The 21,510-nt window shown below is 45.8% G+C and overlaps 1 protein-coding gene and 1 long non-coding RNA gene across 2 annotated transcripts in view; one reads left to right on the forward strand and one right to left on the reverse strand.

Moving 5' to 3' along the window:
• Positions 1-367, reverse strand: part of LOC148149680 (uncharacterized) — a 137,217-nt gene extending 136,850 nt beyond the window's left edge. The window contains exon 1 of the long non-coding RNA XR_015757736.1: positions 253-367. This is a non-coding gene — a long non-coding RNA (uncharacterized LOC148149680). The remainder of the gene's footprint in view (positions 1-252) is intronic.
• pnkd (PNKD metallo-beta-lactamase domain containing) overlaps positions 229-21,510 on the forward strand; it is a 62,453-nt gene continuing 41,171 nt past the window's right edge. Inside the window, exons 1-3 of the mRNA XM_043694305.2 lie at positions 229-395; positions 11,020-11,135; positions 20,211-20,323. Coding sequence (XP_043550240.1) covers positions 229-395; positions 11,020-11,135; positions 20,211-20,323 — 396 coding nt within the window. The remainder of the gene's footprint in view (positions 396-11,019; positions 11,136-20,210; positions 20,324-21,510) is intronic.

The raw sequence follows: 21,510 nt of genomic DNA on the forward strand, positions 1-21,510 counted from the left end.
GGGGCGGGGTCACATAGCACAGGCTGTCAGTCAATTCCTGGCCCCGCTCCCACAAGGGGGCGTGGTCGAGATACCGTCGCCGCCCCCACCTGCTCCTTATTTGGCGACGGTGGGCGGGTATTCGCTGGCGGTTTGTTGGGTGGTGCTGCCAATCAGGCGAGGCGCCGCCCCCTCCACGCCATACAAGGCGGGTGAAGGGGCGGGGTTCCGGGGCGCGCGTGCGCAGTCATGCTGAGCCAGGCGCTAACTTACGGCCTGGTGGGGCTGGCGCTCGGGGTTCCGCTGTTGCTGTTAGTGTTGGTTTCGTTGGGGTGGCCGGCCGCTGGTTTTCGCTGCTGGCTGGGCTTTCCGAGGCGGCTGATGGCTCGCACCGAGAAGCCGCTGTTTAGGATCGCGTAAGTGGCTTGTCCGGTCGTGGTATGGCGGCGGGGGGGTGGGTGAAGGGGAGCCTTCACTGATGATGGCGGGCGGCCCCCTTACCTCTGGACGGCAACGGTCGGCGGGAGTTGTGCGCAGGCGCGGGCCCGTGGAGCGGGAGCGTGTCAATCAAACGGCACCTGTCAGTCAATGCCCCTTTGCAAAGCCGCGGGATGTAATCTTTTATTGATCTGCTGCTGCTAATGCCGCCGGGGTATCTGGCAGCCCATGCAAATACTTCCTTCCCCCACCCATCGTGCGTGCGGAGCTCGGTGCAATGCAAATCTAATGTGGCCCCATCCAAAACTGGTGAACTAAGCCAAATTGACAACACCACCGCAGAGCGGTCCATGGGCTCGGAATGAATTAGCCTTATTGTCACTTATTCTGCTATGCCATAAGACATTGGAGTGGAAGTAAGGCCATTCGGCCCATCGAGTCCACTCCGCCATTCCAATGAACTTGTAAGAACGCAAGATGTAAGAGCAAAATTTGGCCAGTCGGCTCATCAATTCTGCTCTACCATTTGGTGAAATCAGTGAAGAAAAATGACATAAGAGAATTAGTTTTCTTCAGATGTTCTTCGATTCAGTGAGATCGCAAGAACACAAGGAAGGTTCAAGAGGGATATGGGCTAGACAACGGAAAATAGAACTAGGTAAAAACAATACTGCAGATGCTGGAAATGAGGTTCTGGATTAGTGGTGCTGGAAGAGCACAGCAGTTCAGGCAGCATCCGAGGAGCAGTAAAATCGACGTTTCGGGCAAAAGGGCTTTTGCCCAAAACGTCGATTTTACTGCTTCTTGGATGCTGCCTGAACTGCTGTGCTCTCTCAGCACCACTAATCCGGAAAATAGAACTACCTATATGCAGAATAGCAGCAGAATTGGTTAGCACTGCTGCCTCACAGCGCCAGGGACCCGGGTACAATTCATGCCTCAGGCGACTGTCTGTGTGGAGTTTGCACGTTCTCCCCGTGTCTGCGTGGGTTTCCTCCGGGTGCTCCGGTTTCCTCCCACAGCCCAGAAAATGTGCAGGTCAGGTGAATTGGCCATGCTAAATTGCCTGTAGTGTTAGGTGCAGGGGTAAACGTTGGAGAATGGGTCTGGGTGGGTTGCGCTTCAGCGGGTCGGTGGGGACTTGTTGGGCCAGGGCCTGTTTCCACGCTGTAAGTAATCTAATCTAATTGGACCATTTAGTCTGTTCATTCAATGAGATTGGAAAGCCATAGAACATAGGATGTAAGATCAGTAGTAATCTATCCAGTCTGCTCACTTCCCTGCCTTTTCTGCAAAACCTTCTTTACTTTTGCTGGTTAGAAATCTGTCAGCTTTTGATTCTGCTTAATGATACTCTGTGGTAAAGATTTCCTGCATTCATTACCATCCCAAGAGAAAGAAAATCTTAATCTGTGTTTTAAATGAGCAACTATTTTCTGCAAGGTATACCCTCTGATCCAACACACTCTGAATCTGCACTGTCGATCCTTCGAAGAATCTGAAATATTTCCATAAGGTCTCTTCGCATTCTCCTCAATTTCAATGATTACAGGCCCAAACAACTCAAACTTTTCTGCACAGAAACAGACCCTTCGGTCCAACTCGTCCATGCAGACCAAGTTTCCCAAACCGAGGTAGTCCTATTTGCCTTTGTTTAGCCCATATCTCATATCCCACTTGACCTTTCCTTATATATGACTCTTAAGAAACTCCTTCCATACTTGGGAAAAACCAGTTATTCTTTTCCAGACTGCCTCCAGTGTTTTCTATAAGTGGAGCAAAACTGTATTCTAGGTGTGGTCTGATGTACTTTGAATTGTTTTAGCAAGGCCTCCCTTTCTTCTACTCTGTTCTCTTGAAGTAAAGACCAGCATTCCAATTTCTCCAGCTTCCTCATTTCCCTCTCCCATCTCAGTCCCAACCCTCAGACTCAGCAGCACCTTCTTGACCTGCAATCTTCTTCCCGACCTCTGTGCTCCCACCCCCTCTCCGGCTTATCACCCTCACTTTAACCTCCTTCCACCTATCGCATTCCCAACGTCCCTCCCCCAAGTCCCTCCTCCCTACCTTTTATCTTAACCTGCTTGGCACACCCTCCTCACTCCTGAAGAAGGGCTTATGCCCGAAACGTCGATTCTCCTGCTCCTTTGATGCTGCCTGACCTGCGCTTTTCCAGCAACACATTTTTCAGCATTCCAATTGCTTGCTTTGTAATGTACTTTCTGTTTGCATTGCTGCATGTTCGGTGTGTGCCCCACGCTCAGAGAAAGAAATTTAGTAGGTTTTCATGGAACCAGATGTACGTTAGTAGAGGGAGGGAGGATGAGGTATAAACAAGGAAGAGGAAGGACCTGTTGTATTTGGAGCTTGGGAATAATGGAATGTTCAGAAGAGCATTTCTGCAAGTAATCCCTGGTAGTAAAGTGGAGACAGTGGTGATGGAAGAGAGATTTGAGATGAGAGAATGATCATCTGTCTCATGCAAAGTTTGTTCTATCATGAGATCATACACAGCACACAGATCATGTTTTGGGCTCAAGTCCCACTGTAGGACTTGATGACATAATTCCGATAGGTTTACATTCCTGTGCGGAAGAGACATTGCTGAGTTTTGGAAGAGGTCCTAACATTTGCCACTTCCTGCCTGGCGACTGAGTAACTCTGATTGCAGAAAGTTATCCCAGCACAAACTGAATTCTGTACAAATGGGGCTAAGAAGCACAGGCTGTTCTAACAATCCCATAAGTTATAGAGTCATACATTGCTCAATGAGATGTTGTTAACACCAATTGCCTCCAATCATGACAAAGAATTTTTAAAAACACCATGTTGGGAACAAATAAACTCTGGAAATAGTGCTGGTCAGACTGATGCATATTTCAAGTGCAGAGTCATCATCTCATCTCATTGAGGCATGCGTTTCTGAGGTTGGAGTTGAGCAATAATGCAGTGGAGTGAGGACCTGTGGGTTCCGAATGCTGACCCTGATCTAGAACACTTAATTCTTTTATTTACTTTGCCACAGAATGTTTACATTACTGGCAGGACAGTGATTGTCCATCCCCAGTTGTCATTGAGAAAGTGGTGAGAGTGGTGCTGGAAAAGCACAGCAGGTCAGGCAGCATCTGAGGAGCAGGAAAATCGACGTTTTGGGCAAAAACCCTTCATCAGGAAGTGGTGGTGTGTCATCTTATGAAAGACCACTGAATTGATTGGTAGACTGTGTTTGTTTGAGAAGCGCAGCAGGTGAGGCAGCATCAAAGGAGCAGGAGAATCGACGTTTCGGGCATAAGCCCTTCTTCAGGAATGAGGAGGGTGTGCCAAGCAGGCTAAGATAAAAGGTAGGGAGGAGGGACTTGGGGAAGGGGCGTTGGGAATGCGATAGGTGGAGGGAGGATATCCTTGTAGAGGGGGGAGGAGAGCTTCTTCAAGGAAGGCATCCTTGCAAGAGGACTCGCACTAAGTTAAAATTAACTAGGAGAAAGTGAGGACTGCAGATGCTGGAGATCAGAGCTGAAAAATGTGTTGCTGGAAAAGCGCAGCAGGTCAGGCAGATCAAAGGAGCAGGAGAAAGGCTGATCCGTGAAACGTAGATTCTCCTGCTCCTTGGGTGCTGCCTGACCTGCTGCGCTTTTCCAGCAACACATTTTTCAGCTCTGATCTCCAGCATCTGCAGTCCTCACTTTCTCCTGTTTGTTTGAGAAAGCAATCAATCACAGTGCTGTGGGGTTGGAATAAAGCAGATGTCTATGTCAGAATAGGATTGAAATTTAGTTTCCTAAAGGGCGTAACTTAAGCAGATGGGTTTTTACAGCAACACTGTACTTCCACGATCATTGTTAATGAGAGCAGCTTTTATTTAATTATTTATTGGCTTGGGCTGATAAATGACAAATAAAACTTGGGCCACACAGGTGCCAGGCAATGACCCATCTCCTACAGGAGAGAATTCCAACCATTGCCCTTGCTATTTAATGACACCAAGGATATCCTCCATGTTTTGTGGCACTATCGCTGTGCTAAATGCTAAACAGATCTGGTCACCCTGCTATAGGAATGATGTTATTAAACTGGAAAGGGTGCAGAAAAGATTCATAAGGATGTTGCTGGAGATTTGGAGTTATAAGGAGAGACTGGATAGACTGGGATTTTTTTTTTGTTTACCTGAAGCGTAGGAGGTTGAGGGGGGGATCTTAGAGAGGTTTATAAAATCGTGAGGCACATAGGTAAGGTGAATAGCCAAGAATCGTTTCCCCAGGGTGGGGGAATCCAAAGCTAGAGAGCACATGTGTAAGGTGAGAGGAGAAGGATTTAAAAGGGATCTAAGGGGCGTTTTTTTCACACACAGGATGATGCATATATGGATTGAGCTGCCAGAGGTTGTGCTAAAGGCCGATGAAGTGACAACATGTAAAAGATATTTGGACAGATACATGGATAGGATAGGTTTAGAGGAAAATGGACCGAACAGAGGCAAATGGCACTAGTTTAGTTTGGGAAACCTGGTTGGTATGGACAGGTTGCACTGAAGGGTTATTTCTGTGCTGTGTGACTCTAGCTTTAACACTTCAAAACCAGCGATCGATGAAGTGCTCTCGGCCATCAGATGCATAATTGTATTCAAATGCAATCTGTAACATCCTGACTTGGCATTACCCAATCTACCATGGCTTCAGGAAATCAAAAGTGAAGGCAATACACAATAGGCGCAGGAGTAGGCCATTCTGCCCTTCGAGCCACCATTCAATATGATCATGGCTGATCATCCTCAATCAGTATCCTGTTCCTGCCTTATCTCCATAACCCTTGATTCCATTATCCTTGAGAGTTCTATCCAACTCTTTCTTAAATGAATCCAGAGACTGGGCCTCCACTGCCCTCTGGGGCAGAGCATTCCACACAGCCACCACTCTCTGGTGAAGAAGTTTCTCCTCATCTCTGTCCTAAATGGTCTACCCCTTATTTTTAAGCTGTGTCCTCTGGTTCGGGACTCACCCATCAGCGGAAACATGTTTCCTGCCTCCAGAGTGCCCAATCCTTTATTAATCTTATATGTCTCCATCAGATCCCCTCTCAGTCTTCTGAACTCCAAGGTATACAAGCCCAGTCGCTCCAGTCTATCAGCGTAAGGTAGTCCCGCCATTCCAGGAATTGACCTCGTGAACCTACGCTGCACTCCCTCAATAGCCAGAATGTCTTTCCTCAAATGTGGAGACTAGAACTGCACACAATACTCCAGGTGTGGTCTCACCAGGGCCCTGTACAGCTGCAGAAGAGCCTCTTTGCTTCTATATTCAATCCCTCTTGTTATGAAGGCCAGCATGCTATTAGCCTTCTTCACTACCTGCTGTACCTACGTGTTTACCTTCATTGACTGGTGTACAAGAACACCCAGATCTCTCTGTACTGCCCCTTTACCTAAATTGATTCCATTTAGGTAGTAATCTGCCTTCCTGTTCTTGCCACCAAAGTGGATAACCATACATTTATCCACATTAAACTGCATCTGCCATGCATCTGACCACTCACCTAACATGTCCACGTCACCCTGTAATCTCCTAACATCCTCCTCACATTTCACCCTGCCACCCAGCTTAGTATCATCAGCAAATTTGCTAATATTATTACTAATACCATCTTCTATATCATTAACATATATTGTAAAAAGCTGCGGTCCCAGCATTGATCCCTGCGGTACCCCACTGGTCACCGCCTGCCATTCCGAAATGGAGCCGTTTATCACTACTCTTTGTTTCCTGTCAGCCAACCAACTTTCAATCCAAGTTAGTACTTTGCCCCCAATACCACGTGCCCTAATTTTGCTCACTAACCTCCTATGTGGGACTTTATCAAAAGCTTTCTGAAAGTCCAGGTACACTACATCTACTGGATCTCCCTCGTCCATCTACAGAGTTACATCCTCAAGAAAATTCCAGAAGATTAGTCAAGCATGATTTCCCCTTCATAAATCCATGCTGACTCTGATCTATCCTCTTACTACTATCCTGAAGAAGGGCTTATGCCCGAAACGTTGATTCTCCTGCTCCTTGGATGCTGCCTGACCTGCTGCGCATTTCCAGCTACACATTTTTCAGCGCAGATCTCCAGCATCTGCAGCCCTCACTTTCTCCCAGAAGTGAAGGCATGCCAAGAGCAGCACCTAGCAAAGCTTAAAAACAAGGTGTCAACTTAATGAAGCCACAACACAGGACAGCCTACATACCGAGCAGCAGGAAAGCGATAGTTTGTTCTTAGTAAAGAAGTGACCATAAAACACAGGAGCAAAGGTAGGCATTCAACCCGTTCACACTCCGTACCCTTGTTTCCCTGACCAATTAAAAATCTTTCTGCCTCAGCCTTGAATATGCTGAACAGCCAGCCTCTACTGCCTTCTGTAGACTGGCATGAGGCTGGAAGAACACAGCAAGCCAGGCAGCGTGAGGAGTTGGAGAAGTTGACGTTTTGGGTGTAACTTCTTCTGGACAGTCCTGAAGAAGGGTTAACCTGAAATGTTCTCCACCTTTTTAAGGTTCCCGGCTTGCTGCGTTTTTCTAGCCTCCTGCCTGTCTTCTTCGGATTCCAGCATCCTCAGTTTTTTTTTGTCTCTGCAGCCGTTTGGGCAAAGAAATCCACAGGTACGCTGCCCATGGAGAGAAGGAAATCCTCCTCTTTGTCCTAACCCCTTATTTCTGAGGTTATGCCATTTGTACCTAGACTCTCCCACAAGGGGGATTAATCTCCACATCTACCCTGTGAAGCTCCCTCAGAATCATGTTGAGGATCTTGTTGAAATATACTTAATAGGTACAAGCCTAACCTCATAAAACACTTTCTGCATACTCAGTATTAGCCTAGTGAACCTTCTCTGGACTAAGTCATGTTGCGGCTGTACAGGACATTGGTTATGCCACTGTTGGAATATTGCGTGCAATTCTGGTCTCCTTCCTATCGGAAAGATGTTGTGAAACTTGAAAGCGTACAGAAAAGATTTACAAGGATGTTGCCACGGTTGGAGGATTTGAGCTATAGGGAGAGGCTGAACAGGCTGGGGCTGTTTTCCCTGGATCATCGGAAGCTGAGGGGTGACCTCATAGAGATTTATAAAATCATGAGAGGTATGGATAGGGTAAATAGACAATCTTTTCCCTGGGGTTGGGGAGTCTAGAACTAGAGGGCATAGGTTTAGGGTGAGAGGGGAAAGATATAAAAGAGACCTAAGGGGCAACATTTTCACACCGGGTGGTACGTGTATGGAATGAGCTGCCAGAGGGTGTGGTGGAGGCTGATACAATTACAACATTTAAAAGGCATCTGGATGGGTATATGAATAGGAAGGGTTTGGAAGGATATGGGCCAGGTGCTGGCAGTTGGGACTAGATTGGGTTGAGATATCTGGTTGGCATGGACAAGTTGCACTGAAGGGTCTGTTTCCATGCTGTACATCTCTATGGCTACCTTTAATTACAGCTTATCTTTTCTTCGATGAGGAACCCAAAACTGTTCAGAGTATTCCAGCTCTGGTCTGATTAGTACCTTCTTTTTTTTAGCATGATTTCCCAATTTTATAGTCCATTTCCTTTGAAAATAAAAAATGTGCATGCTAGATTTTTGTGATTATTGCACAATGACTTCCAAATCCTGTTTCCTGCAGTTTTCCATTTAAATAATATTCAACTCTTCTATTGTTCCTGCCAAAGTACACAACTTCACATTTCCCCACACTATATTCCATCTGATGAGTTTTTATCTGCTCATTTAACTGGTATGCATCCTGAATCTTTGTGTCGTCCACACCATTTACCTTCCCACCTATTTTAGTGAGATTCATAAACTTGGCCATAGTATATTCATTTTCTTAATTAAAGTCATTAATGTATATTGTAAATAATTGTGGCCTCAACACTGATCTCTGTGGCACACCACAAGTTACAAGGTGCCATCCTGAAAATGCACCCCTCCCTTTCTCCCAACTCTCTGCCTTCGGTTAGTTAGCCATTCCTCCATCCATGCCAATATACCTCCATAGCACCATAGGCTACTTCATAAGACAAGAGCCCAGTGGGCAGTGCCCTATCAAACACCTTTTGGCAGTCCAAATATATTACATTTTTTGGTTCCCCTTCATCCTGTTTGTTACCTCGTCAAAGAATTCTAATATGATAACATATACAAATTTCTATTTTTGGAAGCTATTTTTATGTTTATTGAAGAATAAACATAAACCTTTGGCATGGTTTGTGGAGTAGTGGGTCTTGATTACTCCTCTTGTCAGAGTCGTTACACTATCAGCATCCTGGGTTTACCATGTATTAGAAACTAATCTTTACCAGCCACATACAAACCTGCAAGAGTAGGTCAGAGGCTAGGGAGTCTGCAACAAGTAATTTGACTCCTATCTCTCCAAAGCCTGTTCACTATCTATAAGACGCATGTCAGGAGTGTGACAGAATACTCCCCATTTGCCTGGATGAATGCAGCTCCAAAAGCACCTAAAACCTGACACCATCCAAGATAAAGCAGCCTGCTTGATTGACATCAACATCCAAAAGCATGTAACCCCTCTACCATGGATGTTCAGTATCAGCAGCCTGTACCAAATACAAGTTCACTGCAGAAATTCACCAAGGCTCTTTAGCATCTTCCAAATCCATGGCTACTGTCATCTAGAAGGACAAGGGCAGCAGGTGCGTGGAAACATCACCATCTGCAAGTTCCACTCCAAGCCACTCAGTATATATCGCTGTTTCTTAGTATCCCTGGTCCAAAATCCTGGAATTCCCTCCTAATAGCACGTGGACTGCTGCGGTTCAAGAAGGCAGCTCACCATTGCCTTCTCTGAAAGAACTAAGGATGCACACTAAATGCTTCCTGAAGAAGGGCTTATGCCCGAAACGTCGATTCTCCTTCTCCTTGGATGCTGCCTGCACTTTTCCAGCAACACATTTTTAAGCTCTGATCTCCAGCATCTGCAGTCCTCACTTTCTCCTGCACTAAATGCTTCCTCAGCCAACGATGAACATGTCCCTTGAGAAAAGTGCTCAGTTGAACCCATCTCCACACTCATGACCACTTGCTGCATAAAAAAGTAGGATATTATTTCAAAATTGGTAAAGTGGTCAGAGTGCTGTATAGCTGCAAGTTTGATCTGTATTTCAATATTGTGTTGGTCATGAAGTGAAGGACATAATCTTATTTTTCAGAGTTGTGAGAATGGTCTTTGGAAACGTGTTTCCGTGCATTGAATGAGGCTATTTCTTGACAGGTAAAAGAAAGCCTTGATGTGAATTATTCAGTGCTTTAGAAAACTGGGATAGAAAAGAGAAAAGGAAATTGCAGTGTTGCCAAGCAACAAGGCGTCCTTTGGTACAGGGAAACAGAGACCGAAACAAGTTTCCTTTTGGAAAGAAAGAACCATCCAGAATGTTTGGATGTTCAGGTTTCTTTCAGAAACTGTAGCAGGTTGTTTGACGAGAAATTTAGAAGAGCAGCAATGCTGTTTATCAGTCCCAAGAACTGACAGGGCAGGAGGAAAGAAGTCCCAAGTGGTTTAATGTCAGTAACAGAAAGCTGTGCAAGAAGAGTTTAAGAAATGCATGTTAAGAAACATGAGCTGTGTTAGCAGTTTGTTGAAAGGTCTCATGAAGAAACATTAACTGAGGAAGTTGACCTTGAATGAAGGCAAAAGATTGCTGGAAAGAAGGGAGTACAGCAATGTGATCTAGAGAAAGCCCCCTCAGGTGGAAAGAGGGTTACCCTTCATGGAGGTTTGAAGATCTCTTAGCTTGTTGAGGGTGAAAGGGTTGAATCTTTATTTCTGGTATATATAGTAAGATTGTCAACTAGTTCTTGTATGGTGTAAACTATTTTGCCCCCTTAGTGTCAAATAAACTTTCATATTCTGTTAAATGTACACTGGCAGCTTCTTGTGATTATGCTAAGTGACTGACCTCCATAGTAACCAGTCAGCAAAAAATAAAACTCATGGTGTACCAAAATAGGTAGTACCACAAAATGTGGGGTCTTGTAGTCAGTGGTATTGTTCCTAGTTCTGGGGCCAGAATGTCTAAGTTCATATTCTACTTGTCCTAAATGTGTGTGAAAAGCTAACCAAGCTGATTGATTGATAGAGGGGAAAAAAACAGTCTGGTTTCCTTCTGTGTTCTGACTTGCTCTGTGTTAGGATCATTGCACTAATTAGCATTAAGGTAATTAGATTAGATTAGATTAGATTAGATTATATTACAGTGTGGAAACAGGCCCTTCGGCCCAAAAAGTCCACGCCGACCCGCCAAAGCGAAACCCACCCATACCCCTACATTTACCCCTTACCTAACACTACGGGCAATTTAGCGTGGCCAATTCACCTGACCCAGCACATCTTTAGATGGTGGGAGGAAACCGGAGCACCCGGAGGAAACCCACGCAGACATGGGGAGAATGTGCAAACTCCACACAGTCAGTCGCCTGAGGCGGGAATTGAACCCGGGTCTCTGGCGCTGTGAGGCAGCAGTGCTAACCACTGCTTTAATGTGACTCAGTTACAGAACTCGCTGTTTCTCTTCCTCTTTCCACACCTGTTAATATCCAATGCTGTCTTTTCAGGTACACGCTATATACAAGGACAAGACTAGGGTACATCTTTCACAAGAAACAGTTGAAGAAGACTCGCGATCATTATCCAAGTGGCCATTCCGTTGTCTGTCCTAAAATCATTAATGGTAAGTTTTCTGTTGATGAAGGTAAAATGCCCATCCACCCCCTCAACTGCCTTCTTTAAAATCATGCTAATCACACTTGGTAGAGTTTGGGGCAATGGAAGTATGCCTCTGTCTTAAAACCACTTTCCCTTATCAAGTATCCTTTAGAAACAAAGTTTTTAAGCACCATTCCAAAACTTTGAGCCCCTCATCCATTTTGATACATCCAAGCAGCAGTCAGAGAACACTGCGCCATCTGAGCTGTCTCACTGACCCTGTCTTTCTACTGAGTGTAAAGTGATGGAACATCTTCAAAGGCAAAGTAAGTGACTGTCATGGCCAGGTAGCTGAGACAGATCAGCTTGATCACATTCTCCTTTTTGGGACCTTGTTATGTACAAAGTCATTGCCACAATTACATAGAAAACGACACTTCTGAAGGTGCTTTATAAACTAATCGTTTTAACCTTTCAGTTCAAAAATTTTGGGAACCTTAAATTTTGAAAAATGTTATAGAGATTTATAAAATCATGAGGGGCATAGATAGGATAAATAGAGAAAGTATGTTCCCTGGGGTGGGGGAGTCCAGAACTAGAGGGCATAGGTTTAGGGTGAGAGGGGAAAGATATAAAGAGACCTGAGAGGCAACTTTTTCACACAGAGTGTTGTGCGTGTATGTAAAAGCTGCCAGAGGAAGTGGTGGAGGCTGGTACAATTACAACATTTAAAAGACATCTGGATGGTTATATGAATAGGAAGGGTTTGAAGGGATATGCGCCAGGTGCTGGAAGGTGGGACTAGATTGGGTTGGGATATCTGGTTGGCATGGACGGGTTGGACCGAAGGGTCTGTTTCCCTGCTGTACATTTCTATGACTAAGTTCATTCTTGAGTTGTGGGCATCACTGACTGGGTCAGTATTTATTGCCTGTCCCTAGTTGCTCTGGAGAAGGTGGGGGTGAGCTGCTTTCCTGAACCGCTGCAGTCCATGTACTGTAAGCAGACCCTCGATGCTGTTATGGAGGGAATTCCAGGATATTGACCCAGCGGACACTGAAAGAATTGTGATACATTTACAAATAAGGAAGGTGAGTGGCTTGGAGGAGAACTTGAAGGAGGTGATCTTCCGATATATCTGCTGCTCCTGACCTTCTAGCTGGTAGTGGTCTTGGTTTTGAAAGATGCTGTCTAAAGAGCATAGTCTTGGATAGTTTCCAAAAATCTTTAGGCTCTGTCGCAATGAGGTTGAAGACATTCAGTCTTGAAATATCTCCTCCCTGACGCGTTTTGTTATAATTACCATGTGTACAAGAGGAGCAGGTTTGCAACTGGGTGTTTCCACTCACTGAGAACAATCTTTGTTCTATTGTTGACAACACCTCTGGTTTATGAATGAATGCACCAATTAATTAGCTCTGCCTCAGTGATTTGCACCATCGCCTCTGAGTTTGACACTGGATTTCAGACTCACTCCAGAGACTCGGTACAGTGTCTTGGCTGGTACTCAAAGGTAGCACTAAGGGAGTGCTGCATTGTCACGGGTACTCCCTGTCATATGAGGTGATAAATGGTGGTTCTGTCTGCTTTCACAGGTGGCTGTATAGGATTCCATTGCCACATACAAACCGTCCTCTCGGGTGATGTCCATTAGTTATCTCTTAAACAGCATCACCAGAAGTATGGCATTTTTAATTTCACGGCATGTGGGAATTGCTGGTTGGGATGACATTTATTGTCTGTCCTTAATTGCCCTCAAATGTGGTGGTGAACCGCCTCCTTTAACCAGTGCCGTTGTTTGGTGTAGGTACACTATCATTGCTGTAGGAAGGGAATTTGATCATTCTTGACCCAGCAACGTTGTAGAAAACAACATAGTTTCAAATTTGGATTGTACGCTCCTCTGAGAGGATGGTTGTCCCATGTATCTGCTGCCCTTGTCATTTATTTGGTAGACGTCACAGATTTGGAACATGTTGTCAAAGGTGCCCCGGTGAGCTGCTAAAATGTTGAAGTTCGTGGATGGGATGCCAATCAAGCAAGCTGTGTTATCCTGGATGATGTTGAGCTTCTTGAATTATTTTGGAATTGCAGTCATCCAAGCAGAAGGAGAGTGATCACATTCTCTTCATCCCCTGGAGTTCAGTCCCTTTTGTCTAGATTGTAGTGAGATTGGGAAATAAGTGCTCTATCTAACTCAACGAGGTAAAAACAATGACTGCAGATGCTGGAAACCAGATTCTGGATTAGTGGTGCTGGAAGAGCACAGCAGTTCAGGCAGCATCCAAGCCTGAACTGCTGTGCTCTTCCAGCATCACTAATCCAGAATCTATCTAACTCAAACTGAGTTTCCATGAGTGGATTGTTGCCAAGTGGAGTAGTGCATTGGAAAGCAAGCCCTCCTCTACCTAGAATCCTCACAAAAGTGAAAGATTTTACAAATAATGCAGAATTCCTCAATTTCGCTGTCTTTTAGATCCAGGTTGACATCTCAGTAGCTGGTTTATGTACTTAACAAGAATTACTATTCATTACAAATAAATAGATGTGATGACAGATAAAGAAGTATGAGCTATTGGAATATAATTCTAGTTAAAACCTCCCAATGCACAGACAGATACGGAAAAAAACATTGGTGTTATGGATGGAGGGAAAGACTGGGAATGCAGTTAGAGTCATACAGACGTATAGCGCAGACCCTTCGGTCCATGCCGACCAGATATCCTAAATTAATCTAGTCCCATTTGCCAACACTTGGCCCATATCCCGCTAAACCCTTCCTATTCATATACCCACCTGGATGCCTTGTAAATGTTGTAATTGTACCAGCCTCTATCACTTCCTGACAGTTCATTCCATACATGCATGAAAAAGTTACCCCTTGGCTCCCTTCTGTATCTTGCCCCTATCACCTGAACCTTTGCCCTCTAGTTCTGGACTCCCCCAGTCCACGGGAAAAAACTTTGTCTATTCATCCTATCTATGCCACTCATGATTTTATAAAACTCTGGAAGGTCACCCCTTAGCCTCCAATGCTCCAGGGAAAACAGCCCCAGCCATAGAATCCCTGTAGTGTGGAAAAAGGCCCTTCGGCCCAACAAGTCCATACCGACCCTCTGAAGTGTAACCCATTCCCTTACCCTATTATCCTATATTTACCCCTGACTTCTGCACCTAACCTACTCATCTCTGAACACTATGGACAATTTAGCATGGCCAATTCACCTAATTTGCACATCTTTGAATTGTGGGACGAAACCGTGGCACCCAGAGGAAACCCACGCAGACACGGGGAGAACGTGCAAACTCTACACAGTCGCCTGAAGTCGGAATTGAACCCGGATCCCTAGCGCTGTGAGGCAGCAGTGCTGCTCATAGTCAATTCAGCCTCTCCCTATAGCTCAAACTCTTCAACGCTGGCAACGTCCTTGTAAATCTTTACTGAAACCTTTCAAGTTTCACAACATTCTATAGGAGGCTGACCAGAATTGCACAAACTATTCCAAAAATGGCCTAACCAATGTCCTGCACAGTTGCAACATGACCTCCCAACACCTATATTAAATGCACTGACCCAAGAAAGGCAAGCATACTAAACACTTTCTTCATTATCCAATCTACCTGAGGCTTCACTTTCAAGGATCTGTGAACTTGCCCTCCAAGGTCTCTTTGTTCAGCAACACTACCCCGGGCCTTGCCATTAATGAGTTCAGTAAGATATTCGACAAGTTTCCCCATGGGAGATTGGTTAGCAAGCTTAGATCTCATGGAATACAGGGAGAACTATCCATTTGGATACAGAACTGGCTCGAAGGTAGAAGACAGAGGGTGGTGGTGGAGGGGTGATTTTCAGACTGGAGGCCTGTGACCAGTGGAGTGCCGCGAGGATCAGTGCTGGGTCCACTACTTTCATCATTTATGTAAATGATTTGGATATGAACATAGGAAGTATAGTTAGTAAGTTTGCAGATGACACCAAAATTGGAGGTGTAGTGGACAGTGAAGAAGGTTACATCAGATTACAACGGGATCCTGATCGGATGGGCCAGTGGGTTGAGGAATGGCAGATGGAGTTTAATTTAGATAAATGTGAGGTGCTGCATTTTAGGAAAGCAAATCTTAGCAGGAGTTATATACTTCATGATAAAGTCCAACAGAGTGTTGCTGAATAAAGAGACCTTGGAGTGCAGGTTCATAACTCCTTGAAAGTGGAGTCAGAGCACTGAGTATAGGATGTTGTGAAATCATGTCTTGACTCTACAGGGTGTTGGTTAGGCCACTGTTGGAATATTGCGTGCAGGATATTATGAAACTTGAAAGGGTTCAGAAAAGATTTACAAGGATGTTGCCAGAGTTGGAGGACTTGAACTACAGGGAGAGGCTGAACAGGCTGGGGCTGTTTTCCCTGGAGCGTTGGAGGCTGAGGGGTGACCTCATAAGAGGTTTATAAAATCTTGAGGGGCTTGGATAGGATAAATAAACAAGGTATTTTCCCTGTGGAGGGGAACTAGAGGGCATAGGTTTAGGGTGGGAGGGGAAGGATATAAAAGAGACCTAAGGGGCAACTTTTTCATGCAGAGGGTGGTACGGGTATGGAATGAGCTGCCAGAGGGAGTGGTGGAGACTAGTACAATTGCAACATTTAAAAGGCACCTGGATGGGTATATGAATAGGAAGGGTTGGGAAGGATATGGGCCAAGTGCTGGCAAATGGAATTAGATTGGGTTGGGATAGCTGGTCAGCATGGACGGATTGGACTTGCTTCAAAAAGACCACCATCATCCCCATACCTAGGAAAGCACATGCAATGTGCTTTAATTCTGCCACCCAGTAGCTGTGACCTTCATAATTATGAAGTGCTTAGAGAGGCTGGTCATGGCCGACATCAGCTACCGTCTCCCAGCCTGCCTCGATCTCCTGCAATTTGCCTATTGATATAACAGGTCCACAGCGATATAACGATGCTATATCCCTAGCCCTGCACTCATCCCTGGAACATCTGGACCAGAAAGACAGCTAAGTCAGACTCCTGCTCATCAACTACAGCTCTGCCTTCAACATCAATATCCCGTCCAAACTAATCTCAAAAACTCTGTGACCTAGGTCTTGGCTCCGCTCTCTGCACCTGGATCCTCAGCTTCCTGACCCACAGACTGCAGTCAGTGAAGATGGACAACAGCACCTCCTCCACAATAACACTCAACACTGGAGCTCCCCACCAAGGATGTGTCCTCAGCCCCCAACTGTACTCCCTGTACACTCATAGCTGTGTTGCCAAGTTCCAAATGAACGGCATCTACAAATTTGCTGATGACACCACCGCAGTTGGATGGATATCAAACAAGGAATCAAAATACAGAAGGGAGATCGAGGGCTTGATGACGTGGTGTGATGAGAACAACTTCTCTCTTTGGCAAAACATAAAAGAACTGATCACTGACTTCAGAAAGAAAGGAGGGGTACACCACCCCATCTACATCAACAGAACTGAGATTGAGAGGGGGGAGAACATCAAGTTCCTCAGAGTGATGATAACTGTCAACCTGTCCTGGTCTTATGTAGTTGCGACAGTCAAGAAGGCACAACAACGCCTCTTCTTCAGGCAGCTCAGGCTGGTAATGATCTCCTGCAACCTCTTCCATCAGGCAGAAGATTCAGACGCCTGAACACGTGCACCAGCAGGTTCAGGAACAGCTTCTTCCCAGCCATCATTAGATTGATGAAACGACTCTCTAGCCTGAAATGTTGATTTTGCCTGGCTCACGCTTTGTGCATCACGGCGGCACGGTGGCACAATGATTAGCACTGCTGCCTCACAGCACCGGAGACCTGGGTTCAATTCCCGCCTCAGGCGATTGACTGTGTGGAGTTTGCACGTTCTCCCCGTGTCTGCGTGGATTACCTCCGGGTGCTCCGGTTTCCTCCCACAGTCCAAAGATGTGCAGGTCAGGTGAATTGGCCATGCTAAATTGCCCCTAGTGTTAGGTAAGGGGGTAAATGTAGGGGTATGGGTGGGTTTCACTTCGGCGGGTCGGTGTGGACTTGTTGGGCCGAAGGGCCTGTTTCCACACTGTAATGTAATCTAATGTAATCTAATCTTGTAATAACCTGTATGTCTCTGTATAAGCTTTTCTCACTCAACGATCTGTATGTCCTTGTTTGCTATCACCTGTCTGCACTGCTCGTAAACAAAGCTTTTCACTGTACTCAGGTACGCATGACAATAAATAAATCAAATCAGTTATAGAGTCATAGAGACGTACAGCACGGAAACAGACCCTTCGGTCAACCCGTCCATGCCGACCAGATATCCTAACCCAATCTAGTCCCACCTGCCAGCACCCGGCCCATATCCCTCCTACGGGCAGCATGGTGGCTCAGTGGTTAGCAGTGCTGCCTCACAGCGCCAGCGTCCCAGGTTTGATTCCAGCCTTGGGTGACTGTCTGTGTGGAGTTTGCACATTCTCCCGGCATCTGTGTGGGTTTCCTCCGGGTGCTCCGGTTACCTCCACAGTCAAAGATGTACAGGTCAGGTGAATTGGCCATGCTAAATTGCCCATAGTATTAGGTGCATTAGTTAAAGGGAAATGGGTCTGGGTGGGTTGCTCTTCGGAGGGTTGGTGTGGACTTGTTGGGCCAAAGGGCCTGTTTCCACACTGTAGGGAATCTAATCTAATCTAATCAAACCCTTCCTATTCATATACCCATCCAAATGCATCTTAAATGTTGCAATTGTACCAGCCTCCACCACATCCTCTGGCAGCTCATTCTATACACGTACCACCCTCTGTGTGAAAAAGTTACCCCTTAGATCTCTTTTATATCTTTCCCCTGTCACCCTTAGCCTACCCTTCTAGTTCTGGACTCCTCAACTCCAGGGAAAAGACTTTGTCTATTTAGTCTGTCCATGCCCCTCATAATTTTGTAAACCTCTATAAGTTTACCCCTCAGCCTCCGAAGTTCCAGGGAAAACAGCCCCAGCCTGTTCAGCCCCTCCCTATAGCTCAAATCCTCCAACCCTGGCAACATCCTTGTAAATCTTTTCTGAACCCTTTCAAGTTTCACAACATCTTTCCAATAGGAAGGAGACCAGAATAGCATGCAATATTCCAACGGTGGCCTAACCAATGTCCTGTACAGCCGCAACATGACCTCCCAACTCCTGTACTCAATACTCTGGCCAATAAAGGAAAACATACCAAACGCCTTCTTCACTATCCTATCTACCTGCGACTCCACTTTCAGGAGCTATGAAGCTGCGTTCAGTCCACAATCAAAAATACAAAGAAAATGGTATTTATATGTGCATTATCAATGATCCAAACCATTACTTTGCTGATAATCAGAAGTAGACTGGAGTGCTAATTGGCCATGTTAATTTGTCCTCCTTTATTTGTGGACAGGGCCTACATGGGCAATTTTCAGTGCAATCAGATAATTGTCAGTGTTGTATTTACTGGAATAGTTTGGGCTGTGGCTAATTTTGGAGCAGATGTCTTCAGCACCATTGTTAGAATGTGATCAAGGCCCATGGTGTATCACTATTTCTGGGTTATTTTGCCTGCCAGGTTTTATACTATTGTGAAATTCTGAAAAAAAATGAAGTATTGGCAAATTCTAGCAGATCCGGTAGGTTCTGTGGTGTTAATGTTTTGAGCCCAACATGACACTTCTTCAGAATGTCAAGATTTTTGGGAAGTTCTGTTGCTGCTTCCTGTTGAAAGATGCACGTGTGAAGACAGCATTGAGGGAACTGTGTTCTCTAATGGCCTCAGCTGGAACAGTTTGCTTTGAGTTTACAGAGAGTTCGGCCCATGTTGTGCTGAGATTCATGCTGGAGACAGCATCTTGAGCAGATGATGGGGGAAAGTCAGCAATTGTTTTAGATACCCTAGTAATGGAAAATGCAGTCTACTTTTGTAACCAGCTTTTCTCAGAGTACTGTTGTTAAAGTATATAAGGGACAGGAGTGGCTTATTCTGACACCCTGCTACTTCTGTGGAGATGACTAGAATGCGGATTTTCTTTCATGATACGTCAATATCCCAGTACTGTACCCCAGTGTAATACAGTGACAGACCTGTCCCCACCAGTACTGTACCCCAGTGTAATACAGTGACAGACCTGTCCCCACCAGTACTGTACCCCAGTGTAATACTGACAGACCTGTCCCCACCAGTACTGTACCCCAGTGTAATACTGACAGACCTGTCCCCACCAGTACTGTACCCCAGTGTAATACAGTGACAGACCTGTCCCCACCAGTACTGTACCCCAGTGTAATACTGACAGACCTGTCCCCACCAGTACTGTACCCAGTGTAATACAGTGACAGACCTGTCCCCACCAGTACTGTACCCCAGTGTAATACAGTGACAGACCTGTCCCCACCAGTACTGTACCCCAGTGTAATACAGTAACAGACCTGTCCCCACCAGTACTGTACCCCAGTGTAATACAGTGACAGACCTGTCCCCACCAGTACTGTACCCCAGTGTAATACTGACAGACCTGTCCCCACCAGTACTGTACCCCAGTGTAATACAGTGACAGACCTGTCCCCACCAGTACTGTACCCCAGTGTAATACAGTGACAGACCTGTCCCCACCAGTACTGTACCCCAGTGTAATACAGTGACAGACCTGTCCCCACCAGTACTGTACCCCAGTGTAATACAGTAACAGACCTGTCCCCACCAGTACTGTACCCCAGTGTAATACAGTGACAGACCTGTCCCCACCAGTACTGTACCCCAGTGTAATACTGACAGACCTGTCCCCACCAGTACTGTACCCCAGTGTAATACAGTGACAGACCTGTCCCCACCAGTACTGTACCCCAGTGTAATACAGTGACAGACCTGTCCCCACCAGTACTGTACCCCAGTGTAATACAGTGACAGACCTGTCCCCACCAGTACTGTACCATGTTTCTGGACAGTAATAGACTTGGAGTTGATGGGTCCAGTGAAGTTTGGGTGGGGAGAGGGAGGGAGGGGGCTGGAGCACTGTTGCAAGGTGGTCCTGAGATGTCGAGTTGAGCAGTGTCTATTGGCATATCTGTTTCTTCCTGTGTGATGACCTGTCCCCGTTCCCTTAGGTGTGAAAATTCTTCCAGTCCCGATACTGACAGACAACTATGGATACCTGATCATCGACTTGGACACAAATGTTGCTGTGGCTGTTGATCCTTCTGACCCACTAATAATCCAGGTAAGCTGCCCACTTTTCTTTTATAAAGGGCTGTTGCCCCAATAGGCTTCTTTAATCCTGTACCATGTCCTCCCTGGCTAAGTGTACTAGAACATAAAAAAGTACAGCACAGAACAGGCTCTTTGGCCCACGATGTTGTGCCGAGATTTAATCCTAATGTCAAATATAGTAACAACCTACACATCCCTCAACTCACTGCTATCCATGTGCATGTCCAGCAGTTGCTTCAATGTCCCTAATGACTCTGCTTCCACCACCACCACCGGTAACGCATTCCATGCATTCACAACTCTCTGCGTAAAGAACCTATTTCTGACGCCTCCTTTATACCTTCCTCCTAATATCTTCAAACTATGACTTCTCGTACCAGTCAGTCCTTCCCTGGGGAAAAGTCTCTGGCTATTGACTCTATCTGTTCCTCTCTGTATTTTGTACAGCTCGATCAGGCCTCCTCTCTTCCTCCTTCTCTCCAGAGAGGAAAGTCCAAGCCTATTCAACCTTTCTTCATAAGACAGGCCCTCCAGTCCAGGCAGCATCCTGGTAAACCTTCTTTGCACCCTCTCCAAAACCTCTGTATCTTTCTTAGAGTAGGGCGACCAGAACTGGACTCAATAGTCCAAGTGTGGTCTCACCAGGCACTTGTAGAGCTGCAGCAAAACCTCGTGGCTCTTAAACTCGATCCCCATGTTGATGAAAGCCAAAACACCATATGTTTTCTTAACAACCCTATCCACTTGGGTGGCAACTTTGAGGGATCGATGTACTTACACACCCAGATCCCTCTGTTCCTCCACACTGCCAAGAATCCTGTCTTTAATCCTATATTCAGCATCCGCGTTCGATCTTCCAAAATGCATCACTTTGCATTTATCCAGGTTGAACTCCATCTGCCATTTCTCAGCCCAGCTCTATGACGCGCTGCAGTCTGCAGTAGCCCTCGATACTATCGACGACACCTCCAATCTTTGTGTCATCTGCAAATTTACTAACCCACCCCTCCGACCTCCTCATCCAAGTCTTTTATAAACACTACAAAGAGCAGAGGCCCAAGTACAGAGTTCTGTGGGACCCCACTCAATACTGACCTCCAGGCAGAATACTTTCCATCTACAGCCAACTCTTTGTCTTCTGTCAGCCAGCCAATTCTGAATCCAGATAGCCGAATCTCCCTGTATCCCATACTTCCT

The sequence above is a fragment of the Chiloscyllium plagiosum genome, unplaced genomic scaffold, assembly GCF_037043375.1.
Source record: "Chiloscyllium plagiosum isolate Xiang-an unplaced genomic scaffold, Cpla_swu_hap1 HiC_scaffold_7, whole genome shotgun sequence".
NCBI lineage: Eukaryota > Metazoa > Chordata > Chondrichthyes > Orectolobiformes > Hemiscylliidae > Chiloscyllium > Chiloscyllium plagiosum.